Source organism: Nelumbo lutea, chromosome 3 (assembly GCF_056320005.1).
Source record: "Nelumbo lutea isolate HS-2025 chromosome 3, American lotus-T2T, whole genome shotgun sequence".
Classification (NCBI taxonomy): Eukaryota; Viridiplantae; Streptophyta; class Magnoliopsida; order Proteales; family Nelumbonaceae; genus Nelumbo; species Nelumbo lutea.
This window is the reverse complement of record NC_142686.1, coordinates 20,998,153-21,024,878: the sequence shown is the minus strand read 5'-3', so window position 1 is coordinate 21,024,878 and position 26,726 is coordinate 20,998,153. Positions and strand designations below refer to the sequence as shown.

At 38.4% G+C, this 26,726-nt stretch overlaps 3 protein-coding genes and 1 long non-coding RNA gene across 4 annotated transcripts in view; 2 read left to right on the top strand and 2 right to left on the bottom strand.

The window, feature by feature from the left end:
- The window catches only part of AAE17 (acyl-activating enzyme 17), a 45,809-nt gene extending 43,912 nt beyond the window's left edge, over positions 1-1,897 (top strand). Inside the window, exon 15 of the mRNA XM_088974868.1 lies at positions 1,135-1,897. Coding sequence (XP_088830994.1) covers positions 1,135-1,199 — 65 coding nt within the window. The 3' untranslated portion in view covers positions 1,200-1,897. The remainder of the gene's footprint in view (positions 1-1,134) is intronic.
- Positions 1,898-7,853: 5,956 nt separating this feature from the next.
- Positions 7,854-11,743, bottom strand: LOC148863472 (protein trichome birefringence-like 19). Its single transcript, XM_088974866.1, has 2 exons — positions 10,715-11,743; positions 7,854-9,008 (listed from the first exon to the last, which is right to left on the bottom strand). Exons 1-2 carry the CDS (start codon positions 11,231-11,233, stop codon positions 8,238-8,240), a joined length of 1,290 nt encoding a protein of 429 aa, XP_088830992.1. The 5' UTR covers positions 11,234-11,743; the 3' UTR covers positions 7,854-8,237.
- A 5,299-nt stretch (positions 11,744-17,042) lies between these two features.
- Positions 17,043-23,039, bottom strand: LOC148863470 (protein trichome birefringence-like 19). The gene is made up of 2 exons (XM_088975605.1): positions 22,352-23,039; positions 17,043-17,928 (listed from the first exon to the last, which is right to left on the bottom strand). The coding sequence occupies exons 1-2, from the start codon at positions 22,880-22,882 to the stop codon at positions 17,128-17,130; spliced, it is 1,332 nt and encodes a 443-aa protein (XP_088831731.1). The 5' UTR covers positions 22,883-23,039; the 3' UTR covers positions 17,043-17,127.
- LOC148863471 (uncharacterized) lies at positions 18,667-20,389 on the top strand. The gene is made up of 2 exons (XR_016109368.1): positions 18,667-19,608; positions 19,978-20,389. It is a non-coding gene; the product is annotated as an uncharacterized LOC148863471 (long non-coding RNA).
- Positions 23,040-26,726: the final 3,687 nt, after the last annotated feature.

Genomic DNA, 26,726 nt, shown 5'->3' with positions numbered 1-26,726 from the left:
CATACATGACATAACATAAATATAAAGATGATTAAAATGCAAGTTTTCGTGTACATAAAATACTGTAAGTAGCATACACCATGACACGAATTATGTAGGCATAAGAGGATTAGTTCTAGTCTTCTAGATAGTACGCTTGTAACGTTTGTTATTAGCATTAGGAAGCAATTTTCACATGTTATGATGCTATTTTTACAAGCATGCTATCAATAGATTCTTTTTGGATGGTTGCCATTTGTTTGTCATGTAAACATGTATATCATCAAATTAACGAGTTGGTTTTGGAGGTGCAAGATGTTCCAGTTGGACCTGTTACTATGACTTCTAGTAACCATAAATGAACCATAGGTAATGCTAAAGTTGGTCTCGGATTGTGTCTGGACCATGCTTATCATGAACCTGTGGTCCATTGTCGGGCTTAAATTTTCACTGGTTTGACCTTCTCACTGGTCCATTGTTTGTCATGAAAGCATGTATATCATCAAATTAACGAGTTGGTTTTGGAGGTGCAAGATGTTCCAGTTGGACCTGTTACTATGACCCCTAGTAACCATAAATGAACCATAGGTGATGCCAAAGTTAGTCTTGGATTGTGTCTGGACCATGCTTATCATGAACCTGTGGTCCATTCTTGGGCTTAAATTTTCACTGGTTTGACCTTTTCTTCGTTGCTGTATGTTATGTGTAAGCTCATGAGACTGGCTTGTGTATCTATGTAGTAGTAAGACTTGGTCATCCATCACTCAATGGCCTTGAGATGCTGACCCATACAAGACCATAATTCATGTCACTGTTTTTTAGACATGCTCAGGCCTTCTCCAAAGTTTTGGTGAGAGCCTAATTTTGGGGGGGTCAGGGCAGGCTTATGGATGGTTGTCCGGGGTGAAGGCTAGGTGAGAGCTTACCCCACAGTCTGACCAAGGTCAAGATTAGCCTGCAGTTTGTATTTGTATGACATCATTAGTCAGCTAAGAGCATGGTCGAATTTGTATTGGTCATCAATCAATATCTATTCATGAATAAAAACACCATTCAATACAAGTCGACCTGCTGGAAATATGAGATTTTTTCCCTTTTGGCAAATTCACTATAATTATTCTACTGAGATAACAAAACCATTGTTTCTTGCTACAGAGTCCCCCACAAAGGCCATCGACTTCCCTCTAACAATCTCCAGGAACTGTATCGCGTCGAAATGAGGTAGCTCACAGCCATCAGGTTTCCATCTCCAGTACAAGTAGCCGGTATCAGGTCTCCCATGCAGCATACAGTTTTGAGGACCATGTATGTGTTTGCAAGTTGTATTTGTATAATAAGGTCCCTTGGATTGCGGAACCCATTCCCGATTGAATATATCACACTTCTTTAACCTGAACTTTGTTGAATTATTTACACTTCTTCTATGAGAAGGGTAAGATGATGAGGATGGACTCTGATGGACAAAGGGAGGGATGATGGTGAAAAGAATAAGGATTAGGGTGAGGGCCAGAAGAAGTGTTTTGGGGGTGTTGTACAGGTTGGTCTTCCCATGAGGAAGATCAATTACGGGAAGCTTCATTGAAGAAAAGTAAGAAGAGTTGATGCATTCGGGGTATATATAGGTCGGCGTGGACTGTGGAGAGTATTGCGTGGAGGTTCTCAGTTCTTTTCTATCGTTCTTTATATGGATGTTGTACGTGTCATGACTTGTGAATGAATGTTCATTCTGATATTTATGTTTTGAGTATGGAAAAGACCGTTGAGGCCGCCCCATTATGGTGGATAAGGACGTGTTTGGCGCAGAACTACGCCATCATATTCACCGCCACCTATCTTAAGCAAATGGTTGTATTGAAGTTACTGACTTGCCCATCTTATTTATGATTTTTTGTGGGATTTAAGGGTTTTGAAATTTCAACGTGGGTATAAGGATTTTTTTTTCTTCGCATCATTTAAGCAGTCTATTAAGTCAGAAAGCTATCAAGTAGTTTTGTACTAGGGGATTTTTGTTAGGTTTGAACAGTGGAATCTTCTCTCTCTCTCTCTAACCTCTTTCAACCCCTTTACCTTCTACTTGGTTGCCTCTTAAACTGCTTACTTTTTCGGACTCTATATGCGTATATTGTAATGAGAAATTTAGCAGAAATGAAAGTTCTGATTTGTCAGCAGTCTCTTAAGGACTTTGCCTTCGTATAGGCAAGTTTAGGGGATCTTATCCAATTTTCTGTTTGTTTTATCTTTACTTTAGGAAGAAGGCACGTTACAGATGGTGTCAGAGTGGGTGAGATATTAAGGAGCAGCGGAAGATCTGTTGAAAAGCTATGAACATAAAGAGAAATTGCAAGAAAAATATCTACCATTTGAGCAAATTTTAAGCATTATTCGAGATATGGCACTCAGCGATGATGAGAAGTAGAGATCACCAGATGGCATTGCCCTCTATAAGTAAAGCTACCAAGATAAGAATTTCATAGTAATCGAAACTCACTTTAGTTTTTATAGAAATCTGCTAGTATAATAAGTACGAGTATTACGAGAAGGGGTGTCTCTATTCAATCCTCGTTGAAAAATCTAGGAGGGAATATCATGGTCTTTTTATGGGCGTTGGAAGATCATGTGGCTAACCAAGTTTTCACAAGGCTTCTCTATGATCCATTGGATGAGCATCTTATCTATGATCCCTTATGTAGGCCTGTTAAAATTTGGGGTCTGGAAGGAGTATTTAGGGTCGTTTACTAGAACATGCTTTATAGTTTCATAGATCTACTTACATCTACCCTATAGTTTTTATTTTACTAAAATACCCCTATATTTTGTAGCCTATTTATTTAATTGATCTTTCACTAAGAAGAGTTTGTTTTGCCATCCAAAGATAGTAACATGATCATCACTTAAACTGAGTGGAAAATGTTCAAGGACTTTGGCCCATGATTGTTTACAAGGTTCAAAATATTGATACGTATCAGGCCATATCGATACATATCGGCCAATATGTATCATATTGGAGGCTTCCCGATACACCCCTCCAAGGGGTGTTTCGGGGTTTCAACCAGTTCAGGGGTGGACAGACCTTAAACCAACCCCTCTGAATCAGATTAAAAAAAAAAAAAAAGCTACTGATATTGCCCAATACGCCTCTGCCGCTGTATCGGGCATATCGATATTTTGAACATTGATTTTTTATTCCAAAAGCACCACCAATACTTATTCATGCAAACACAAAATTGACAAAATTGAGCCAAACAGAGTGGTTGCTTGTATCTTACTAGGGGCAAAAATGGTATTTTCATTGTTATCTTTGGATTAAGTTTATTCAAATGGAAATTAGGGCCAATACTATCATTTTTCACTATCATCTAATGGAAGATCGATTAAGTAAATTGATTGCAACCTATATAAGGGCGTTTTAGTAAAATGCAAACTATAGGATACCTTTTAGTAAACCCATGAAATTATAGGGGGTGTTTATACTGTTACTTGTTAAATAATTATTATCTCTTACATGCGTGTATTTGTAGGTTAACACTTTTAATTGGTTTTGTTTTCCTACTTAGCACTTTTAAAATTTTGATGTGTGAGAGATTCTTCCAAGGATTCGTTTGGTTTACAGTTGGAATTGAAGTCAAAATCCATTGGAATCAGAATCGAAATTTTTATTCCTCCCGCCTATTTAGTTTAAGAACCAGAATTGGATTTGGAATCAACTGGGTTGGATTCGCATTCCTAAGGGAGGGGGAATGAATGACCATTCCACCATAAATGGAAATGTAATTCTGAACCTGATAGATAATCCGATCCATTTGCATCCCTAATCCCATGATTAAGTTAAACTTTATTTATTTTTTGTTTTCTTTTTTCCTTTTACAAACATATTTTGGTTGTAAATATTGCGGGCAATTGGGGAAAGTGAAGATGCAAGATAAACACGTTGTCCACGTGCAAACGTGGTGGGTCAATGCCAGATCTGATAGGCGTTAGAAATCTAATGGCTTAGAGGATCCTCTTGACATTCTCTTTTATTATTATTATATTTTTTTGGAAAATTCTTGGCATTCTCCTGACTCCTTGGGTGTTGCATGTGATCTGATGTCAACTTATAAGGGAAAATTTGCGTAGATTCTTTTCTGTGACAAGTTAATCACAAAGAGCTGCATTGAATCTCGGACTCGGAGGAGACTTGGCCTATTCAATGTCAATGTGATGTGGATAGGCAACCCAGCTAATGGAGAGATTTCAATGGCCTAATAGTAAGTTAATAGAGTGATATTGGATTGACCACTATCAAGTTTCTAGCTAGTAGTAAAATAAGGCCATTAATAAGCCCAAAATTTCAAGATTTCATTATGGGAGGACAAGATCTCTCCATATGGATAGTATCCCTTTTTCCATGGCAATGGCGTCGGCAACTCAAATGGGTGCTATTTACAGTGGCTACTCTTGTTTCTGTCCCAAAACTTCACAATTCTCTGCTATTCAATATTCACAGTTGAGAAGGAAACTTTTCTTAGTGCGTAGATTAAGCAAATAGAAAGCCCAAGCTAACCAGTTTTATTGGTTGTGGTTGCTTATTTTCTAATTCCGACCTGTGCATGCATGTCAGAACGGAAATCGGATCTATTCACAACAAAAAAAAAAAAAAAACAAAAAACTATTCCAACACATTTCAGTATGATCTGTGTCTAAACATGGTGGATCCTAGTTTCGTGGTGAGATGTGCTCACCAGAACCTAACTTGCTGGGACAAACAACTCATTTAATAAGGTATTAGGTCTACAAATTTTAAGTGCAAATTGTCAATAAATTCGGTTGCTCTTATTTGGAAAAGGCTGGTTCTGAGGATTATCATTTCTAGCCAGTTCCTACCCTAAGCCTTAAGCGATGGCCACATGCCACTACTCAAACTATTCACTAAGGTTATGTTTGGTTCAAAGGAAAAAATAGGAAAAGGAAGGGAAAGATCGGAAAACTAAACAAAAAGGAAAAGAAAAATTGAATTCTAAAGTTCAAGTAAAGTAATGGGTCTGAAACCATTTCACAATCTTCGGTAAATTATCTATTATGGGGTTTAAAAATACAATATGTCCATGTGTGGCTGTATTCATGTGGCCGGCTAACAATGTGATGGGTCAGCAAAACCAGATAGAGACTCTAAGCATCAATATAATGCTATGGTTTATTTAAATAAATCGCTGTTTGGAATAAATGAACAAGTTTTAATTAATCACAAGTGTACGTGAATGCTTAAAACAATTAATGAAGTTATTGTGGTCATAGGTGTGAGCAATTTACGAGTGCATGTTATGACCAGCACAGCAGTACTCATGTTATCAGATTCATGCATGTTTCAAATCAAGTGTTATTTGGATTTTTTCTGAGAATGATGATGGAAGGGCCAATTATTATAAACAATGTTTTAAAAACAGACTCAGAGGCTGAACCTTTTTTGCGTCTGAGTCGCTGGTCACCAGTGAACTATTCAGGTTGAACATGTCAGACTGTGTGACATCATCATTTATATATTTAAGGTATACATACATACATACATATGTGTGTATGTATACATGTATATGTATGTGTATAAATATATATTTTATCAATAAATAATATATAATTATGTTTTAGATATGTTATATATAATGTTTTCAACCCACCATTGATCTCGTCAGTTGAACCGTTCGAACCATCACCCAACCAGGATTCTAGGTTCGGTTCACTCAAGACCCACCATATAGTAAAAACCATTGACTTGGTCAAGAACCATTTGACTTGGATGATTTGACCATTGATCGGGTTGCGGGCTACACAGTCAATGCATACAAAACTTTCAGAGGCCATAACTTTGCACTCTGATGTCTATTTAGGGTGATTTTTTTTTTTTGGGTAAGTTTTTGAGATCTATGCGTCTATGGCACATTTCCCTACTATTACCATAAAAAAACCCTTTTGGCCTTACATTGCAATTTTTAATATCTTTTATAAATAAAAAATTAAAAACTGAATTAAAAACATAAAATAATACATATAACATATCTAAAATATATTTATACATTATTTATTACTAAAATATATATTTATACACACACACACGCGTGTGTGTGTGTGTAAATAAATAAATAAATATTTAATACATATATGCGTTGATGTGGCATGGTCTGAACCGTTTAACCCGGCCAATTGAACCAGTGACCCACGATCGGAGGCAAAAATGGTTCGGCCTTTGGGTCGGTTTTCAAAACATTGGTTATATGTATTATTTTATATTTACTTCATGTATTTTAATTCATTTTTTTAATTTTTATTTATAAAAATATTAAAAATTATGATTTGAGGTCAAAAAAAGGCTTTTCTTTTGCAAAAATAGCAGGACAAAGTTATGAGCTTATAACCTCTAAAAGTTTGCATGCATCAAATATACAACTCACGTCCTAATAACCAAATCGAATGGGTCAACCGTTGAATCGATTGGGTCAAACAGTATTTTGACCGATTAACAGGTTTTAATAGAACCAAACCCAAAATCTTGACTGAATGACGGCTTGAACGACTCAACCAATCGATTCAACGGTGGATTGAAAACACGGATTACAAAGAAGTGGATGATAGTTGGTTTGGAAAATCTCAAATATCCTTGCTTTTAAATGATGCTTCCCACCAAAACAAAATGCCAAAAAGCGATGTTTGCTTTTCAAAGTTAAATTAACCGTTTGAGTTAGGAGAAAAGAAACACTACAAATATCCAATCAAGCCATAAAGTCAGTCTCTCAACATTTGAACTTTAATGTACATAATGACAAATTTTAATTAGCAGTTTAGATTAAGATGGTCTAAACTAGATCTTGTTGGTTAGTACTTATAATGGCCATATTAGCGGGGAAAGCTGGGGAATGTTTTGAGGAATGTCAATTGCAAGGAGCTTAGAAGCCTTGTAATCACAAAATGACAAACACAAAGCATTTGTTTTTTAGTAAATAAATAGGGTTTAGGGTTTAGAAATTTTTTATCAAATATTATCATTTGGTCTCCTCGAAAAGACCTCATTATTGTGTGGAAATGACATTTCAACAACAATAACATGGGTTTTAACATTCAAATTAACAAAAAATTTGGATTATATGGTGAGGGGAAGAACTGGTCTTTAACTCTTGAGTGGCAACAAAATATCTTGTTTTTAATTTCTTTTCCTGAATTGATAGTTGATATATGAATTATGCAGTGAAAGGGCACCGTACTTGATACTGATATGCAAGTCAATTCCTACCAACCGATTTGCGCTGGCACTAGAATTTGAAAGCAAGGCCCTCTGGCTGGCCTTGTCTCAAGCTAAAATATCATTCCTAGGTGGATCAGGTTCAAAGTTCAAGCCCATCATCCATCTCGAAGCCCAATTGCATGGGTTGAGTAACTTATAGGGGGTGTCAATTGGACTGGATTTGGTTCAATCCGATCCAGTTCAATGTGAGTCCATTATAAATGGACGAGATTCAATCCAATCTAATAAATATTATAGATCATTTTGGACCGAACCAATTCAATGTCTGAACCGTTTGATCTATTCATATTCGTTTTAATTTAGATTGGTTTCAACCCAAATCCAGTTCATTGACACCTATATTCTTATCTTACAATCAATAGACCAGATATTGGCTTGATCCAACCCAATCTAATATAAATTTATTAGAGAGGGAGCAGGTCTAATCCAATCTAATAAATATTTTAGATTGGATTTGTCTAATCCAATATATCTTATTGGTCCCTCCAATTCGTCCAAAATGATTTTGAACTGAACGGGGTCCAGTACATTGACACTTTTAGTAACTTGGGTCCACTCCAAGAAGCTTTAACTTTCATACTTTCATGAGAGAAGAGGAAGGAGATGATTTGTAAATGACACCCTTTAATTGTTTTAAAATCCTTTCCTTGTATACATCAGCCAGGGTCACAAATGCCTTATTATTATTTCACTCTATTATTGTTGGTGACTGAAGTGTCTAATCTGGGTTAATGGTCTCTGTCGACTTCCACATGTGGGCCTAAGGAGAACCAGAACCAGGCTGCCCAAGCAAAAATAAGTCAAACCTGCCCCAAAACCATAGGTCTTTGGCAGTATTACCAATACCAGATAGTAGATACTCGAACCAAGACAATATGCAAAATTATTAAATTAAAGGATTAAATACTTAGACATTGGAAACCACCAGGCCCATCTGGAGCAATTTGAGTGGGGAGAATTGAGAAGAGACAGCTAAGAAGAAAAGCTTTCAGCTTCCATCGAATGATCTTCCAGCCTCCATCTTCATCCTCTGAAGCAGTAAATCATTCCATGTATCAATGGCCCCAGGCAAGCACCAGTGCGAGCAATCGTTATAAAAGGTGACATTCTCACGGGGCCAATGCCCATAATTGTTGGGATGTGCATCTGGTCTCAGTAGCGAAGCAAAAGTGATATCAAGCAACCTAAACTTCAACCCTCTCTTCCTTCCTTCTCTCTCTGCCACCTTGAATTCATCAGTTTGGGCCAAGTACATCTCTAAAGGTAAGCCCTCTAAACGGGTCTCACTGCTCTTATAGGGTCTTGTCCTCACACATCTTCCTCCCTCGTTCCAGAAGCCATTCTCAAAGTGCTGAGGAGAGAACGTCCTGAGGAACGTGATGCCCTTAAAGCCTTGTAAGCTGTTGAGTGCTCTAAAGGCAGTCCGGTAGGCCTTTGAGTAACTATAGGCAGAACTAAGATCTGTGACGTTTTCTTGGCGGCAGAGGTAGCACCCCACGAGCTGGCCTTTCTCATAGAACATGGTTGGCCGGAAAAACCAGTGCTCGGCGGCGAGGATAACATAGTCGAAGTCGACAACCACTTTGATCCAGTCATCGTCGAACTCGTCCAGGTAGAGATTGAAGAGGGCGGTGTAGACGGGACCATCGGGGTCAGCTGCCTTGGATTTGACAATGAAGGGCGCCCATACATTGGCAATGGTGAAGTTGTAGGTGGGGTAACGCCACCGTAGGGTTTGATATTCCACTGGTTGCTCCACCTGAAAAATATTGCACACAAACGGCTTTTAATTTTGAAGAGTTTGTTAATTAAACAAATAAAAAAATAGTTGGAAGGCGACTGAACCAAGAAAATTGAGCAGTGAAGTGAAACTAATAAATTTGGGAGTGGTTATTTGAAAAATAAATACTTATTGCAATAATTGCTCACGAGCCTTTAGCGAAACACTTATTTCAAACAGTAATATTATAGATATTTTCAAATTGATGTGGTGGGACAGAAAGAAAATAAGAACTTATTAAATAAGTACTTAAAAATAAATCCGTTTTGATTTCTCGAATTATTACTTATTCTCAGAATAAATACTTAGTTTGGGCTTGTTTTTTCATACGCCACTAAGTATATTTTGCCGTAGTGCTTAATTTTAATCACTCCCAAACTTGGCCAGTGGCGAAAAGTTAGGAGTCGCGGGGACCCGGAGGTGGGCTCAATACGAGTTGGTTGTGTGGGGTTTTAGCTTGGGGATGGGCTCAACTTTCTTTAAATCCATAAACATGATATTCAGTATTTCCTTTGGCAGAATCAAAAGGAGGTTGAGGGCCGTGAGGAAGAGTTGGGAGGGTTGTGGCCGTGAAATGTGGAGAGAAAGAGACGTGTTGTGTTGGGTATGGAATCTTCTGGAGCCTTTTATTTATTTTTTTATTTTTACTACACACAACTCTGGAGCCGATTCACTCAACTTTCCGTCAATCTAGCCTTCTCTTGCCATGTGATTTAGACACAAGGACAATAAAAAAAAAATTAAAGGAAGACGGGGAAGCTTCAAAACAAAAGAATGTTAAAAAGATGCTGTGAGAGAGAGAGAGAGAGAGAGAGAGAGAGAGAGAGAGGGAGAGAGTAGAAAACAGATGAGGAAAGGCCCACGCTGGTGAATGTCTGTCGTTATATGGCCTTCCTTTGTTTGGTTTGGTTTTGTTTTCTTCTGTGAAGTAGTTTTAGTTAGTAAACAATGCAAATTTTGTTTGTTATGAATCAATTCACGATTAATTAAGCTGACTACAGCAACTTAACATGGAGGGTCTTGCCAGATGTGCAATTTCTAATCCATGTCAGTCTACAACCCTCACAAGAGATTATTATTTTTTTTTATATTTTAATATAAAAACTTGTCTGAAAAGAGGGATTTACTTTGTCCACGTGGCAAAGATTTTGGGGACAGTGGAGACCATTTCGGAACAAATCAACGTGGTGATCTACAGTTAACAAATTAAAATCAGCCACATATCAAGGGGATTCTATCATTCTATCTTATCTCCTGCCGGATTTCCGGTCCAAAACGTCATTCCACTCTTCTCAAATCTCAATTCTTCCGACCTAAAACCCTAAGAAATTGAATCAGAAGAGATGTAGGAGATCCAACAGAAAAAATTGCAAGTCACAATAGATCGGGTAAAAACACGAAAAATGCACAAGAGTTGAACGCAAGCATCATATAATTGGGAAGAGATCTGAGGGGGGAGTCATCCATGGTTAAATCTCTTGTCAGACAACAAGAGAGAAGGGATGATGAATGCATCGATTCAGATTTGCCTTTCCCAAACTCAGATTGACTCAACTAAATCGCCCAATCCATCCTCCTAGAAGGATCCTAAACAAACATTTGATACCAACACTTGATTGTGCTAAATTAAAACAATGTTGAAACTTGAAACTTGAAACAGAGTAGGAGGTAGAGAGGGCGCTTACACTTGATAAGAGGCACATCAAGGACTCCATTTGGTTTCTTCCTATGGAATCCCCGACAAAGGCCATGGACTTCCCTCTGACGAGCTCAAAGAACTGAAGCGGGTTGAAGACGGGCAGCTCACAGCCGTCTGGCTTCCACCTCCATTTCATATACTCAGTATCAGGTCTCCCAAATTTCATGCAATTCTGTTCATCGTGGATGGTAAAACAAGTGCTGTTTGTGTAAGACGGTGCATCCGGGTTTGGAACCCATTCTCCTGTAAAGAGGTCGCATTGCTTAGACGAAGCTAGCCCTGTTGATTGCTGTATTCCGCCATGGCGGCGAGAAAGGGATGTTGATGTGGAGCGAGAAGATCTGCACCAAAGAAAGGAAGGAAAATAGCCAAGCGACAAGTAATATAGAGGAAGGACGGTCAGGAGAGTCAAGGCAAGGGTTGCTAAAACAACGGTCTTTCCTGTATTTTGAAGAGTTTGGTTTTTGGCAGAGAGATGATCAAACCAGGTGCGAGAAGGCTTCATTGAAAAAGGTATAAAGATGTTGCTACTTTACTAGCTAGGTGCGATTCCAGTGTCGGTGAAGATATTGAGTGAGTGACCGAAAGTGAACGCAGCTGTTATATAAGCTCATCATTGTATTTGCAATTGATGGAATTGGCCTCTGCTGTGCCCATCGCCACAGGGCATTTTTCCTTTTTAACTCCACTGTAAGGTATAAACCATACACACATACACACACACCAGTCGTGAGTTGTGAGTTGTGACTTGTGAGTAGCCCACGGCCGGACGCCCCACGCTTTGCGATTATGTGATGTGACCAAAACCAAAAAAGCATGTTACTGAGTTTGAAAGAAATACACGTAGTCACGTATGTATGACGTACATGCTGCCACCATGGTTTCAGCATTTTCTTGTGACCTCTAATTATAATTATAGCATTCCCAGCTACTAAGCCCCAATGTGATGTGTAAATTCACCACACGCACTTTGCAATTTGCACTACCGTGAGACGTGAGTGATGCAATGTGTTTCAAAAGGATTTGGGATTTGAAATATAAATATTTTTGTTAAAAATATTAAATAAATGTGTTACGTATGGTATTAGTGGGCTGTGTTGTGTTGGGGCCATCAATGTCATTTATTGGGTCAGGTCAGATAGTTAGTTAGTTATAAATGAAATTATTTTGTTACTTGCAAAGTGATTTGGCAGAGTGCGTTATTAGAGTTGTGGCCTGTGGGTTATTTGTATATAATCGGCCAAGAGAAATATTTCCGATACATGACTGCAATAGCTCGATTACAACATTATTTGGACCGTTTGTTGATAGTTGATCCGGAATTCCTAAAATATGAGATTTTGAAAACTAACTTTTAACCTATTTCAAAACAGGCTGCTAAGAATGCATTCTATGACTAAATATGTTGATTGAGGGATGGACTACTCCGTTATGTAATCCTTCGCAAGATATTAATGCAGTGGCAATTGATATTATGTTGCAAAGGAAAGAGTGGGGTCTGTAGGGGGTTTATTATTGGAAGGAAAAAGAAAGAAAAAGAGACACTTGAATCGATGCTCTTCAAGTAACATCAAGTGTTATTAGGACACTTGGACCCACCGCAACGAACAAGAAGGGTATACAGGGTTGTGACTTGTGGTGGCATTTTCGTTAGACGGACAACAGAGGTGCTCCAAATTTATGCTCAGTAGTTAGGAGAGTTGATAGGGTGTTAATCTCGCACGCCGAGGATTGTAGGTCGTTCTACAAAAGTGAAAAATCTCTCTACATTTGGATTTATGATTCCTTCCAATTGACGTACACGAGAAGAAAATGTTGTAACATCTAATCTCAGGGAAATTGTCAACATTATCAATGATGATTCAGATGTAGATGATGAAGTAAAGTATATGGTGATGTAATGCAGCGACACTGAATCAACTTTAGGTATTGACGGAAAACTCCCGTAGTTGAGTTGTTGATTTGTGATTGATGGTTACAGATGACACCAATAAGCATGACCGAGTCTGGCAGGTTCGGACTCACTGTTTTCACCATCACCAGCAGTGAATCTCCAAGGATTTACCACCGACAAAAGAGGCAGCTTGCCGACACAATTAAACCAAAAATACTAAGAAAAGCACTCACTAGATGATGACTCGTGCCCAGCTAGTATTGTGGAAGATCAAAGGCAAGTATTTTATTTTATTTTTCAGGGTAAATTATAAAATATTTGCCTTTATTTTATTTTATTTTTTGCGGCAGCCATCATGACCTCAATTGTCCGATCGCGACCACGATCACAACAAGACAACTGAGCTTCTCTTCCTCTTCCTCCTCCTCCAGCACCTGATTGATCTTCTCCTCCACATCATCTAGAGCGTAAGAACACGGCTTCACATTTCCCCCTCCTTTGTCGTCCGATCGGAACAAAGCCCCACCTCGACCGTGGGATCTGACAACCCATACTACCCTCGCGTGCCACGATCTTAGAACAATTCTTTGCCGCTGCTGAAACGGAGAGAAGAACAGAGCTTACTGTGAAGGCGAAACCACGACGCAGCAGAGAACCTAACTTGACGCCAGGGCCAGGCAGGGAGAGATTGTAGTCCCTGGTGGAACTAGAGGGAAGAGCCTCACAGCACAGGAGCATCTCGTCCAAGGGAGGAGCCGTGGAGAGCAGATGAGGAAGGAGCAACTAGGCACGGAAGGATACCAGGAGATGGGGCGGAAGGGTGGACTTAGCACCATGGACCAGTCCGGAGACTCTCCTCCTGCAACACTTGCGGAGCCAGAGCCGCCTCCCCTGCAGCACGCCGGAAGCTCAGTCCTCCCTCTCTTTCAGAGAAAGATTTGATTGAAGTTGCAGAACTTCATTCTGGCAGACTTCCGGCGGTAACTTCAGAACTTCATTGACTGCAGCGGCGGACTACAATGGCCGATAAACCAGATAAACCCAGCAACAGCGAGATTTATAACCTAAAGGAACCTTTGATGGATTCCCTCTATGGCATGGATCAAGGGTTGAGGGCCTCTAGTGAGAACAGAGCAGAGATCGTAGAGCTAATCACCCAGCTGGAGGCTAAGATCAAGAACCCAACTGCAGCTCCCACCGAGGCTTTGACTCTTCTATGGTTGGTGTGTGCGTTGTAGATACACCTCTTTTGTGGGCTTATTCCCGCTGTTCTCGAGAGGGAAGCCACCACTGGTGAAGGTGGAGGAGATATCTCAGAGCATAGATTCATCAAACTTCACGGTGGAGAATGTGGTCCAGTTTGCTGGGCCTTTCGCCACCACAACCTTGAGCACCAATGCCAAGCTTGAGATCCGAAGCCCCAAGCGCGTTTAGGTAAGCTATCAAGTATTAGCAAGCAACAACCAAAATCAAATTACTCAATGTGAATGTGAATCATTCAGTTTCACCTGATTCCTAAACCAGCGGTGGAATTGGGTTGGGTCCTCGTCCTTCACCTTGTAGTGTGTAGCCGAGGTTGCTGTGAAGCACATTGTAGCCGATGAAGAAGAGAAGAAGCCGCTTTGTTATAGGTGAGAGAGATTTGAATGAAGTTCTGAATCAATGAGCAATTGGAATAGAAAAGGAAAAGAAAGAGAGACGGTGTTTGGCAGATGAACAGTGCTTTTCGCGACTGCTATTCGTGTATCTGAGGTCGGGGAAGATGAACAATGCCCGATTGTTTAAATGTTTATTACAGGGGTAATATGGGAATTAAAACAACGGGAATTCAACGAAAAGATAACAGAAGGGCTTCTTTGTCACAGACCCCATAGTCCATAGTACATTTACCCTAATTTTTATTTGTTGATAAGACAAGTATTTTATTCAGATTGTTTATTTTATGTGATTTCAGAGGCTATAAGACTAGGTTATATGTTTATAATTAAACAACCTAATGGGACCTCCCTCCATCGATGTCATGTAATTAGCCTTGAAAGCCTACGAGTTACGATTTTTTTTTTTTTTTTAATTTGAGTTAAGAAACTAAATTAGATTTGATTTGTGATCAGATGATATGAATCAACATTCTCATCGAAATCGGGAGACGATACAATTTTTAAAGTTGGAGTGGAAATGTGGAATCTTTGCCCCTTTAATATATATTTTAGGGATACTCCAAACCTATGCGATGACATTCACATATTCCCTGCAAGCAATAAAAACTCTACATATAAATCCAATCGCACATTGGGCATATCTTCTCATGATGTATGAGACATATTATCAATATGCAGTTGGATGCCATGCATGCAGAAAATAATAAAATAAATTTGTTAGATAGAGGGTTTCACTTAAGCACCTAAGCTTTATTTTGTGCCAAATTCTCTCTTGATCTATCACAAAAAAATAAATAAATAAATAAATATATTAGCGTTCTATCAAGAAAATGAATGAAAAATGCCACTATATACATCATGTGATGTGTCAGACATTTTTAAATGCCCAAATTGTCCTTTTCTTTAGAGATTTATGCTTTTGTCTTCTTCATTCTAGGCTGCTCATCACCAAGGGCAATAGCAATAGGGCTGCTAGTCACTTCACTTTTTGTTTTCCAAAAATTACCCCCAAAAGATTCCTATTTTACATTAGTATCTTACAATTTGAAAACCCCATAGTAATAATAATAATAATAATAATTTATTTATGTTTTATTTAAGGACCTATTTAAATATTTATTATCTAGTACAATTTCTTTTGTTATCCATTAAATTATTTTATATTTAATTAATTAATTTTTTAAAAATGTTTTGTCAGTTTTCATTTTTCAAAACTCAACAACAAGATTTTAGAATAACATTCTCTACATTTAGACTTGAGAACCAAGAAAAGTTCACCAACTCCAATGCACCTTTAGAAATAATTATTATAAATTCAAAGTCATTCAGATGTCAAACTTCAATGCAAAGTGAGGCCTTAAACTTAATTGGATAAAATTGTGTGCCTTGTTCAAGGAAAAAATGTCCCTTTCTCATCTTAAACTATGAAATGAAGGGGAAAGTGTAATGTTGGTATTTAAAAATGTAACATTTTTCATCCATTTTCTTGACGTACTAATGGAGGTTTATAAGTGCTAAAGGAGATGTTTGTTTACTTCACTTATGATAGTTTAAAAGGGAATTTGATGAAGTTTAGGTAGTTAAGCCCTTGTTTGGGAGTGCTTATCTTTAATTACTTTTTGGAAAAAGTGCTCATTTTGGGCTAGGATCACATCAATAAGCACTTATATGTGTTTGGAAATAAGCCTGAATAAGTACTTATTCAATAAATAAACATGTTTTGAATAAGTTCAAAATTTTTGCTTTTTTTTTCATGCACTTTAAGAAAAAGTGCTTATTGTAGCATGTCTTGGCCTGCCACGTAATTTCTAAAATACCTATAATACCCCGTTTAAAAAAATGCTTTTACCCCGAACACTCCTAAGTGTTTATTAGGATAGGCACTTATTTATCCAATAAACACTCCCAAACGGGGTTTAATTCAAATAACCCCATGGGGTATATGGAATTTGCGCTATATAATTTGTTTTAAATTATAATCCATTTAGCCCATTTTTTCCAAGTGGACCGAAAGCCATCATGTCAAGGGCTTTGCTTTAAGATGTTAAATGCTAGTTGGAGAAGAGCCCATGCCATCTCCAAGGATGCATTAGAGTGAGTACCCAAGAAAAAAAAAACAATATTAAAGAGTGAAGTTTAGAGATGATTGGTCATGTGATCGGAAGAAATTCAAATACAAGAATGAATGAATGATCCCTGTGTCACCTTTACTATGTTACATGATTTGTAGGCATCACAGCTTACAATTACCACACAAACCATCATGAGGTAGCAGCCTTCTTTGATGAATGCAAAAAAGATGAATAGATGATGATGATAGTGAAGATGTTTTCCGTTTAAGGCATATCGAATCTGGTGGCCGAAGTGTCAAGCAGGAAAGGAACATCTGGGCTACCTCATATGCAGCCTTTTCCATGGCCCAAAGTAGTGGGTCCATCAACAAAGCGAGTTAGGCCCATCAGAATTTTAACTCAATTCTCAGATGGGCTTCTGTGCTGGGTTTCCAGTCATGGTCACTGATACCTGGGTTTAGATATTGTATATTGAATATAACAAATCTAGTCATCTAAGGATCACCCCTTTTCATTCTTCTTTGGTAATTGATGAATGATGGATGACCTCGAAACGTCTATTTGGGCCTACATAGGTCAAGTACGGCAATGGGCTTCCATTAGCAGAACCGGAGCCCAAACAAGCAATAAGCCGATAGCTCATCCAAAGTCCAAACTCAGAGCTATTTGACAAATGAAAATCCTACCAGATACCCAAACCAAGAAAGCATGCATAATTGAAGGGATCAAATGAATACATCACGATGTAAATGAGAGAAAGTTAAGAAGTAACTAATTAAAAAAAATGAAAAGCCCAACTTGATTTTGTTTTATCAAAGGATCTTCCATCCTCCATCTTCATCATCTGAAGCAGTAAATCATTCCATGCATCGATGGCCCCAGGCAAGCACCAGTGTGCACAGTCGTTGACAAAGGTCATATTGTCATGGGGCGCCAAGTGCCCATAGCGACTGGGATGCCCATCTGGTCTCAATAACGAAGCAAATGTTATATCAAGCAACCTAAACTTCAGTCCTCTCTTCCTTCCCTCACTCTCTGCAACCTCGAATTCCTCGGTTTCGATGGAGTGGGTCTGTAGATTGATATCCTCTAAACGAGTTTCATTACTCGTAAAGGGTCTCGTCCTCACACAGTTTCCACCTTGGTTCCATGAGCCATTTTCGAAATGCTGAGGAGAGAATGTCCTGAGAAACGTTAGACCCTTGAAGTTTCTTGAGCTGTAGATTGCTCTGAAGGCAGTCTGGAGAGCCTTTCTGTAACTGTGGGAGAAACGGAGATCGGTCACATTTTCTCTGTAGCAGTTGAAGCAGCCCACGAGCTGGCCGTTCTCATAGAACAAGGTTGGCCGGAAGAACCAGTGGCCAGCGGAGATGATAATGTAATCGAACTCCACGATTTTTGTGGCCCATTCAGGGTCCAATTCGTCGAGGTGGAGGTGAAAGAGGGCAGTGTAGGAGGGGTCATTGGCGTTGGCTCTCTCTGCTTTGATCAGATAGGGTGCCCAGAAATGGGCGATTTTGAAGTTGTAGCTGGTGAATTTCCAGCGTTGGAGTTGAACTTCCACCGGATTCTCCACCTGAAAAATACACAGAAGAACAACTTGTGAGGGATGACGATAACCGTAGACCATCAATCTGCAATTATCTGGAACTGGAAGGTCCCATGTTCCCCTCTTCAACAATCAACACAGTGGTACCGGTAAGGGGTGGAACGAGCCGACCTTTTTACGAACTGTTCGAATAAGGCTTGACTCGGTTTCAATCGAGTTCGAGCTGAATTGGCTCGATTTTACGAGCTCTTCGAATAAGGCTTGACTTGGTTTCAATCGAGTTCGAGTTGAATTGGCTCGATTATGAAACAAATCAAGTTCGAGCCTAATAGAGCTTAGCTTGTGAGGCTTTCAAGCCGACTCGAATATTTATATATATATATATATAATAATTATAAAATATAAAAATATTATAATTATTAATTCTTATTTTATTAAATATCAAATAAAAATATTTTATTAAACTTATAAATTTTTTACTCGAACCAAACTCAAGATTCTGACTCAAACCGACCTCGAGCCTTGTAAAACAGTTTCGAGCCGAGCTCGAGTCTCATACTATTCGACTCGGCTCGGCTCGAATTTACGGTTCATTTACTAATCGGATCAAAAAACAGATCAGGCCTAGGTATGGGTGTCAATGGACCGGATTCGGGTTGGACCTCGTTCGAATCGTATCGCCGGTCTACGCATTTATGGTCCAATGTAATTAGTGGACCGAAAGTCCGAAACGGACAAAGCTCATTACTAGTCCACAAACCGATTGGGGACCGAATCGATTGAAGGCAAAGTTCGGACTCCAGTCTAGGTTTTTCCCCTGAGCAAACTCTCTCTCTCCGACGGTTTTCTCTCCGGTGGTTATATCTCTTGCAGTGTCTTTCCCTCGCCTACTTCTGCAGTCTTTGGTTCAAGTTTCATTTTTAGCTCCTTCTGGAGACTTAACATCGTGTTGGATTTTGATCCAACCATTTCTTCAGTCTTCTGTCTGAGCGTGTATTGGAGAGTTGGAGTTCATCAATCTTCCCTTCCTAAAATCTGTTTCTGGCCAGGAGCTCCTTTTTATTTTCTTCATGCTTCCTCAGCGACTTATTTATATTCACTGCCACTGCAGCATCTGATTCAATCTTCTTGAGTAACTTATGTAGCAGTTCCGCTCGCTCCGCTGCTTCTCCAGTCTTATGATTTACCTTGAAATGGAGCTCTTCAATTTTCTCCTCTAGACTACTGGTTTTGGCCAGGCCCAGAAGTTGCTTCTTATTTTTTTCATATTCGTTCAAGATCTGCTCATCATTCACCATTTCAGATGTTTTTTTCTTGCAACTCCCTCCCATTATCTTTTTCCTCTGTCATTTTTCTAAGCTCATTGACCTCGTCGTTCTTCTCTAAGTTTTTTAATTTGGCCATTAGCAGTTTACTCTCTGTTTTGTGATCCTCTAATAGATTTTCACTGTCTCTCAATTTCTGTTGGAGAAAAGCAATCAACTGCTGGTTTTGTTCAAGCACCAGGTTCTTTTCAGAAAGGTCTTTTATTTGGCGTAACAGACAGTCTTCCTTATCTCACCATTCATTTGCTGTAACCCTCCTGCCTTAATCAAAACTTCCCTCCAAGCTTTTACATCTCATCTGGAACTTTGGATAGAGTTTGGCTGCAGAAAATATACTCCATTTGACAAATCTTGTATTCATGAGTATGATTACAGAGTTTAGGTAAGGGGAGGTTCGAGTTCTTGAAGCTAGTGCTACTGGCAGTGGGGGGATTGGGGAGGGGGATGATGGTAAAGATTTGTTGGTTAGTAGCCTTGAGAAAACTAAAAGAATCCGCTTTAAGCCTGACCTGAAGATCAAGCTCCTGTATCAGTCTGATTCTGAGTTCCTAGATTCAGAATGAGAACTCACAGGAATAAAAAGAGAGGAAGATGAAGATAAATTATTTGAGTTTCGAGCTGCACTAGCTGCTACTATAGTTTTTTATATTTCAAATTATTGTGATACTTATTACATGGTGATTTATGCATTTTCTTGTTTTACTTGTAAATTATATCTAACAGGTTGACCCTCGCATGGTGATTGATACAGGACAGTCGGAATATCTGAAGGAATTATTCTTTATCTCTTAGTCAGCGAATGAAATTTACACTAAGAGGAAACTTCATGTAATTCCTTGCTCGCAAAGAACATACTTTTGAAATTACATTGTGTACATTTCATGTTAGAATTTATGGTTATTTTACATTTCATGTTCTCAGTTACAGTTAAGTATCTGTTCTGTTATGTTCTGAAACTACAGGTTGATACAGATCCATGGGATCTCTGCCAATGAAGATTAAAAAAGAGGTCCCAGCATTATTTTTTTTGAAGATTAAAAAAGAGGTTCCAGCATTAACTTTTTTTTCACTTTTGGTGTTATTAACAAAGCAAGAGAGGCCGCCATGTATGAAACATTTTGACTAGGAAAGATAAAAAAAAGTAAACGAAGAAGACATTTTTTATATTTTTGTGAAAATTTAAATATATTTCTACAATTTTTTATATTTTTTGGGTTTTTAAGTAACTTTTGAAGTTCCACTTAATTTGGATTGGATTGGACCCAATTGGGTCTATTTGCATTTCAATTGGACTGGATTAGATTCAGTTTGTATGGATTTGGACCAGATTTGGTCCAATCCATTTGTAAATGGACCAATGCCGGATTGGACTGGAATAGACCAAATCAGGTCCAATTGACACATCCAGGCCTGGGCCCATTGGCATTTCATTTCAAATTTTAACAAATACTCAACCCAGGCCCACCCAAATTGCATCCCAACGGGGATGGATAAAGAGTAGGGGAGAGAGAGAGGACCAAATCAACGAGCCCACTCCATTGAGATAGAAAGTTCCTTAATCGCTAAGGAACTTGCTTGAACAACCTGTCATATTTGATATGGACACATGCTCATGCAAGAGCACCTAGCATGTGTGCAATTAAATATTAACCATTCTATATATAATATTTGGATTTAACTTTTATGATTTTTTTTGAATTAGGATAAATCTGTTATATATATTATAGATATATTTAAAGTGCAATGTATATATCAGCTGGCCCATGCTACACAACATTGTGAGCAGCAGATACAGATTGTTATAAAACATGGGCATCTTTTAAGGTTAGCCATGTCATGTTATGAGAAAAACTTAGCCATGAAAAGGGATACAATCCTTTGTTAAGGTTACGGTGGACACCATCAGAGTTAGTTGGAACTCCAATTTTTTACAAGGACTCTATCTTTTATTCAAAGCTAAGTTTCCTTCTAAGTTCTATCTTGGACCTTCTGATGTGGGATTATCTCATTGGTCAATATGGAAAAACACTCAGAGACATGTAGGGCCGGGACTGGATCTAGTAGACACAATATAGTAAGCACGTTTAATGATAAATATTCTGATTTTTGTGAAAAGTGGATCTTAATCTTTTTAAAGGATAGGCTGAAGGTATTTTAAAGGACAAGTGTCAAAAAAAAATATTAAATGCCCATTGAACGTACTTGCAGCTTGCCTATCTGATAGGGACTGTGTAGGGCCATGGTAAATTTGGCATGATATAGACAATCTAAATAATGCACCAAATGGAGGACCCAACGTTGTTTTTTTACTAGAAAAAAGAAACTTCACTTCTGGACCTTCTAGTCCACAAGTAATATACTTGTACCAAAGAAAAAAGAAACAAAATCTTCATTATTAAAAGGAAATTGCAGGAAGAATTGTATAGGACCATCACAGTTTCAGTTTTATACCATTTGTCCTCACTCTTCGTACATGCGAATTTTAAAAAAACAATGTGCACAATTGCATTTTTCTCACCTTCAATTTTGAATACAGGTGACACAAAGCTGTGATGTACCCAACGTTGTTTTTTTACTAGAAAATCTAAATTCTGCCATTTTTCATCATCTAAATTCTAAGCCTTGTCCCAACTCCCAATTAATTTTCCTTACTATATAAGTTACCATTAACAAATTAAATAACCAAAACTTATATAGACTTTTCTCACCCACTATCTCATAGGACAGAATAGATCTAAATTAAAAGAGAACCAGCAAAAACACCAAGTGTACAAGCGTAACCCAATCAAGACAACAAGAGTTCAGCGCAGGCATGATAGATCGATCGGAAGAGTCATTCTGAGTTTGGTTCAATCTATTTGATGAAGAGAACAAGAGAAGGGGCGATGGAGGTACATAGAGTCAGATAAATTAATTCTGTTTTTGCTTTAATTTTCCCAAACTCAGAATGACTCAAGACAGTTAAAATTCGGCCAATTCATCTTCACAAAAGTTAGCAATGGAACTCGGATCCAATCATGGAAAAACCAGCTAGCAAGAAAATTATTCAATTTGCAGACAGTAGGAGGAGAGAGGTACAGAGAGAGAGAGAGAGAGAGAGAGAGAGAGAGAGAGACCTAGCTTACCCGTGACAAGAGGCACAACAAGGACTCCATGTGGTTTCTCCCCAGTGAATCCCCGACGAAGGCCATGGACTTCCCTCTGACGAGCTCAAGGAAGTGAGACGGGTTGAAGATGGGCAGCTCACAGTCATTTGGCTTCCACCTCCATTTCATGAACCCAGTATCTGGTCTTCCATATTTCATGCAATTCTGTTCTTCATGGATCGTCCAACATGTCCTGTTTGTGTAATACGGTGCGTCTGGGTTTGAAACCCATTCTCCTGTGAAAAGATCGCACTGCTTAGCCGATGGAGCTCCTGCTGAAACGCCATGTCCGTGAGAGGAGGATGTTGATGATGATGACGACACAGAACTGGTCCATAGAAACGAAGGATAATAGCGTAGAGATGAGTAATAAATAGGAATGATGGTTAGAAGAGTTAAGGCAAGGGTCACTGAAACTGAAACTAAAAGAGAAGTGGCTTTTCGTGTTTGTTGAGGAGGAGTTTGGCTTTTCGGACGGAGATGATCAGACCAGGCTCGTAGATTCTTCATTGAAGGCGTTGGCAAAGGAGGTGGGCGAGGGCGACTACTGAAATGAGATGCAAGCAAACGAAATACAAGATTACTTATTGAATGCCAGAAAAAGGACACCTCACCCAAGGCGCCCACCCTCTTCCTTCACTACCTAAAATAAATTAATAAATAAGGGGAGGATAATAATTGGTGATGAGTATTGCAAGGAAACTCATTGACTCAAATTGCTTATTTATATACCACATTGGAGTAGGATTGTTGTTTTTTAAAGTTATGGGCGGGGTAGGTTGGAAATCTTAGGTGGCTCGATGTTTGGTATAATTCAGCCACATCTAAAATAACTAAGCCCTGCGTTGTAGGGGTTCGCTCATAAGCTATCAGATTCGAATTCAATTTGAATTAGAGAATTGATTTTGAGTTCGATTTTGGTTTGAGTCAAAAACTCAGAAGTTTGAGTTCGGCAATCTTTAATTGTAAGTTTTTCAAGCAGTCAAGGTGCTGAGCCGAGGTCCCCCTTAATTGTTGATGTGCTAAATCGAGGTCTCCCTCAATTGCTGAAGTGTCGAGTTGAGGTTTTCTTAGCAGGCGAGGTATCGAGCTAAGGTTTCCCTCAATTGTCGAGGTGCTGAGCTAAGATCTCCCTCAATGACCGAGATGCTGAGTCGAGGTCTCCCTTAGTGATCGAGGTGTTGTTTAGCTCGAGCTCGATTCAAATTAGAGACTTGAGCTTGAGCTCAGAAGTTTGAGCTCGGCTCAATTCGAGTTCGACTACTTTTGATTGCAGGTCCCCTAGCAACCAAGATGCCCATGTGAAATCTCCCTCAGTTGGAGAGAGAGAGATAGCATTCTTGTAATTTGTAAGAAAAAGAGAGAAAGAGAGTTAGTAGGAGAGAGAGTGGCATTCTTGTAATTTAAAAGAAAAAAAACAAAAGAGACAGAATTGGTAGTAGAGAGTGGCATTCTTGTAATTTGAAATAAAAAAAGCAAAATTTACAATTAGATTCCGTTTCTTAGCTTCTAGGGTCGGGGCTCGCTCATAAACTATCAAGCTCGAGTCAAAAGCTCGAAAGTTCGAGCATGACTACCTTTGATTGCAGGTTTGTCAAGCAGCCGAGGTCTCCCTCAATTGTCGAGATTCCAAACCAAGATCTCCCTCAATTGCTGAAGTGTCGAGAAGGTTTCTCTAGCAAGCGAGGTGTTGAGGTAAGGTCTCCCTTAGTTGACAAGGTGTTGAGTTGAGGTCTCCCTCAGTTGTAGAGGTGTTGAGTCGAGATCTCCCTCAGTGACCGAGGTAACAAGCCAAGGTCTCCCTCAGTGGTCGAGGTGTCGTCTAGCTTGAACTTGATTCAAATTAGAGACTTGAGCTTGAGCCCAGAAGTTCAATCTTGGCTCGGCTTGAACTCGACTACCTTTGGTTGCAAGTCCCCTAGCAGCCGAGATGCCGAGCTGAGGTCTCCCTCAGTTGGAGAGAGAGTGGCATTCTTGTAACTTATAAGGAGAGAGAGTGGCATTCTTGTAACTTATAAGGAGAGAGAGAGAGAGAGAGAGAGAGAGAGATGTCATTCTTGTAATTTGAAAGAAAAAAAAAAGTAAGAGAGAAAGAGAGATAGTAGGAGAAAGTGGCATTCTTGTAATTTAAAAGAAAAAAAATAAACTAAAGAGAGTTGGTAGAGAGTGGCATTGTTATAATTTCCATTAAAAAAGGCAAAAAAATACTATTAGATTCTATTTCCCTCATCCTCAAGCCTTATTACGTGCACACTTCAGCTTAATATATTTATATAGATTATTGGTTCTTTGTATATTTTATATTATTATTTGATGCCATCTATGCATCATGAGATGCCACGTAGGAATAAAGTTAAGACGTTTCCATGGCAAAAAAAAGTTTGATGTTTTTTCTAAAAATTGATTTCACAAAATTCAAGGCATTCTCTATTGTTTAAAATCTCTGAAAAACACTCAACCAAACAAGCAAAAAACTAAGGGAGATAGATTGTAAAAATAAAATGTCTATATGGCAAGGTTCAAAGTATCGATATGTATCATATCAGGAGCTTCCCAATATGCCCCTACAAAGGGTGTATTGGGATTTTGATCAGTTCAGAGGGTAGACAGACCTTAAACTGGCCCATCTGAATCGGATTTGAAAAAAAAAACTAAAAAACTACCGAAACTACCCAATATGCCTCTACTGGAGTATCAGGTGTATCGATATTTTGAACCTTGCTATAAGGTATTGACATGGCGAAAATGCCTGGGAAAAACAACTCTAGCACCAAACATTGCATGAGTATATGTTTGGCATCGATGTTGTAGATATAGAACCGTTTTTGCACCATTCTCAAAAAATAGTATTGCTGACGTGTAGGTTGGAAATACCATTTTCTCATAAAACGGTGTTTTTTTTTTTTTGTTTTGAAACGTTGCTGCCAGGTAGGATGTTAATATCCTGGAGCAACAACAATGTTTTTGTTTGGTACCAATGCTCTAAGAAACGTTTTCAGCACTGGTACTTATTATGCAATGCTTCTACTATGTATATATTATCTTACATCCAATGGTGGAAAAAAAATACATTTTTCATCCTATGGTCCCAATTGTTGAATAGACTATAAAAAAAAAAGAAATTAAGGAAATCATGAGAAAAATGACAAAAAATCTAAAATTGCATGGAAAAAAATAGAAAAAATCATACATTAATATAGAAAATTTCTAGACAAATGGAAAAATATAGAACAAAGTACGAAAATCAGAAAATTGAGAAAAAAAAAGAATATAAATATACATATGTATATATATTCTGATTTTCATATATATATATTATAAATATACATATGTATATGTATATAAATATACAAAGTACCACATGGGCATGCATTTTAAGTTTAAATACAAATTTTATTTTTTGTTGAGGCTCTTTTGAGTTAAAACGGTCATAAACCAAGGGGTGTTGGATTGGAGAAAACCTATTGTCTTCCCATTTGAAGGAAGAGTCTAATGAGCTGGTTCTTAGGTGGCATCCTACATGGCAGTGTAAAGATGTAATTTGGTGCAAAGATGGATATACACCACTAAATGCCCATAAATCCTACATTCAAAATAAGAGTTCTCTTTTTGGTTCTATGGTAGTAGGAATGGCAATAGGGCAGTTTCAAGGTGAGCGCTATACTCCCCATTCCCAACCATAACTTTGAGACAAATCTCCATCCTTGACCCTAATCCTCACCAGAGATAAAAATGACCCTCCATCCTCGATCCTCAACAGAGATAGGTTCCCCGTTAGGTGTCTGAATCCCCAAAAATTAAAAGTTTTTACATATATATATTAAACATTTAATCCTGAAGCCCTAAAGTGGCATTGGTACATGCAATAAAATATGGCTGGATTTGTATATAATTATAGTGCCATTCAACTCCTACATGCAATAAAATATCTTGTATACTTTATGGTGTTTCAGCCCTCAATTGGATTGGTTGGTCTTTCATTACCTGCTATATTTCTAGATCTATTTCACACCAAATTATTTACTTGTAAGAAACCATTGACCAAATGAATAATTTGTTTACTTGACAAGTTGGTCCACTGAACTGTGTTTGACCCAATCGGCCGGTCATGGGCTTGTACAGATTTCCTACCTTTTATTTTTAAACCAAATAATAGTGTCAATTATAAGGCATTGGGGACTGAGGCGTTTATGTGTTTGAGTCTGGTTAAATCCATTTAACTTGGATGATTGATCTGTTAGATTGTCACTTGAACTTGAAGCCAAAAAAATAAAATGGTTCTATTTTCATGACAATTTTAAAAACACTATCATTTTGGGCCTTCATCATCACCCATAGACGCTTAGTGTGTTAA

Bases quoted from the DNA above. Each gene is read 5' to 3' on its own strand.
- LOC148863472 (XM_088974866.1), bottom strand. From the start codon at position 11,233: ATGAAGCCTTCTCGCACCTGGTTTGATCATCTCTCTGCCAAAAACCAA. The intron at 9,009-10,714 runs GTAAGCGCCCTC...AATATTTTTCAG, and splicing joins TGATGTGCCTCTTATCAAGT to GTGGAGCAACCAGTGGAATA.
- LOC148863470 (XM_088975605.1), bottom strand. From the start codon at position 22,882: ATGAAGAATCTACGAGCCTGGTCTGATCATCTCCGTCCGAAAAGCCAA. The intron at 17,929-22,351 runs GTAAGCTAGGTC...TGTATTTTTCAG, and splicing joins TGTTGTGCCTCTTGTCACGG to GTGGAGAATCCGGTGGAAGT.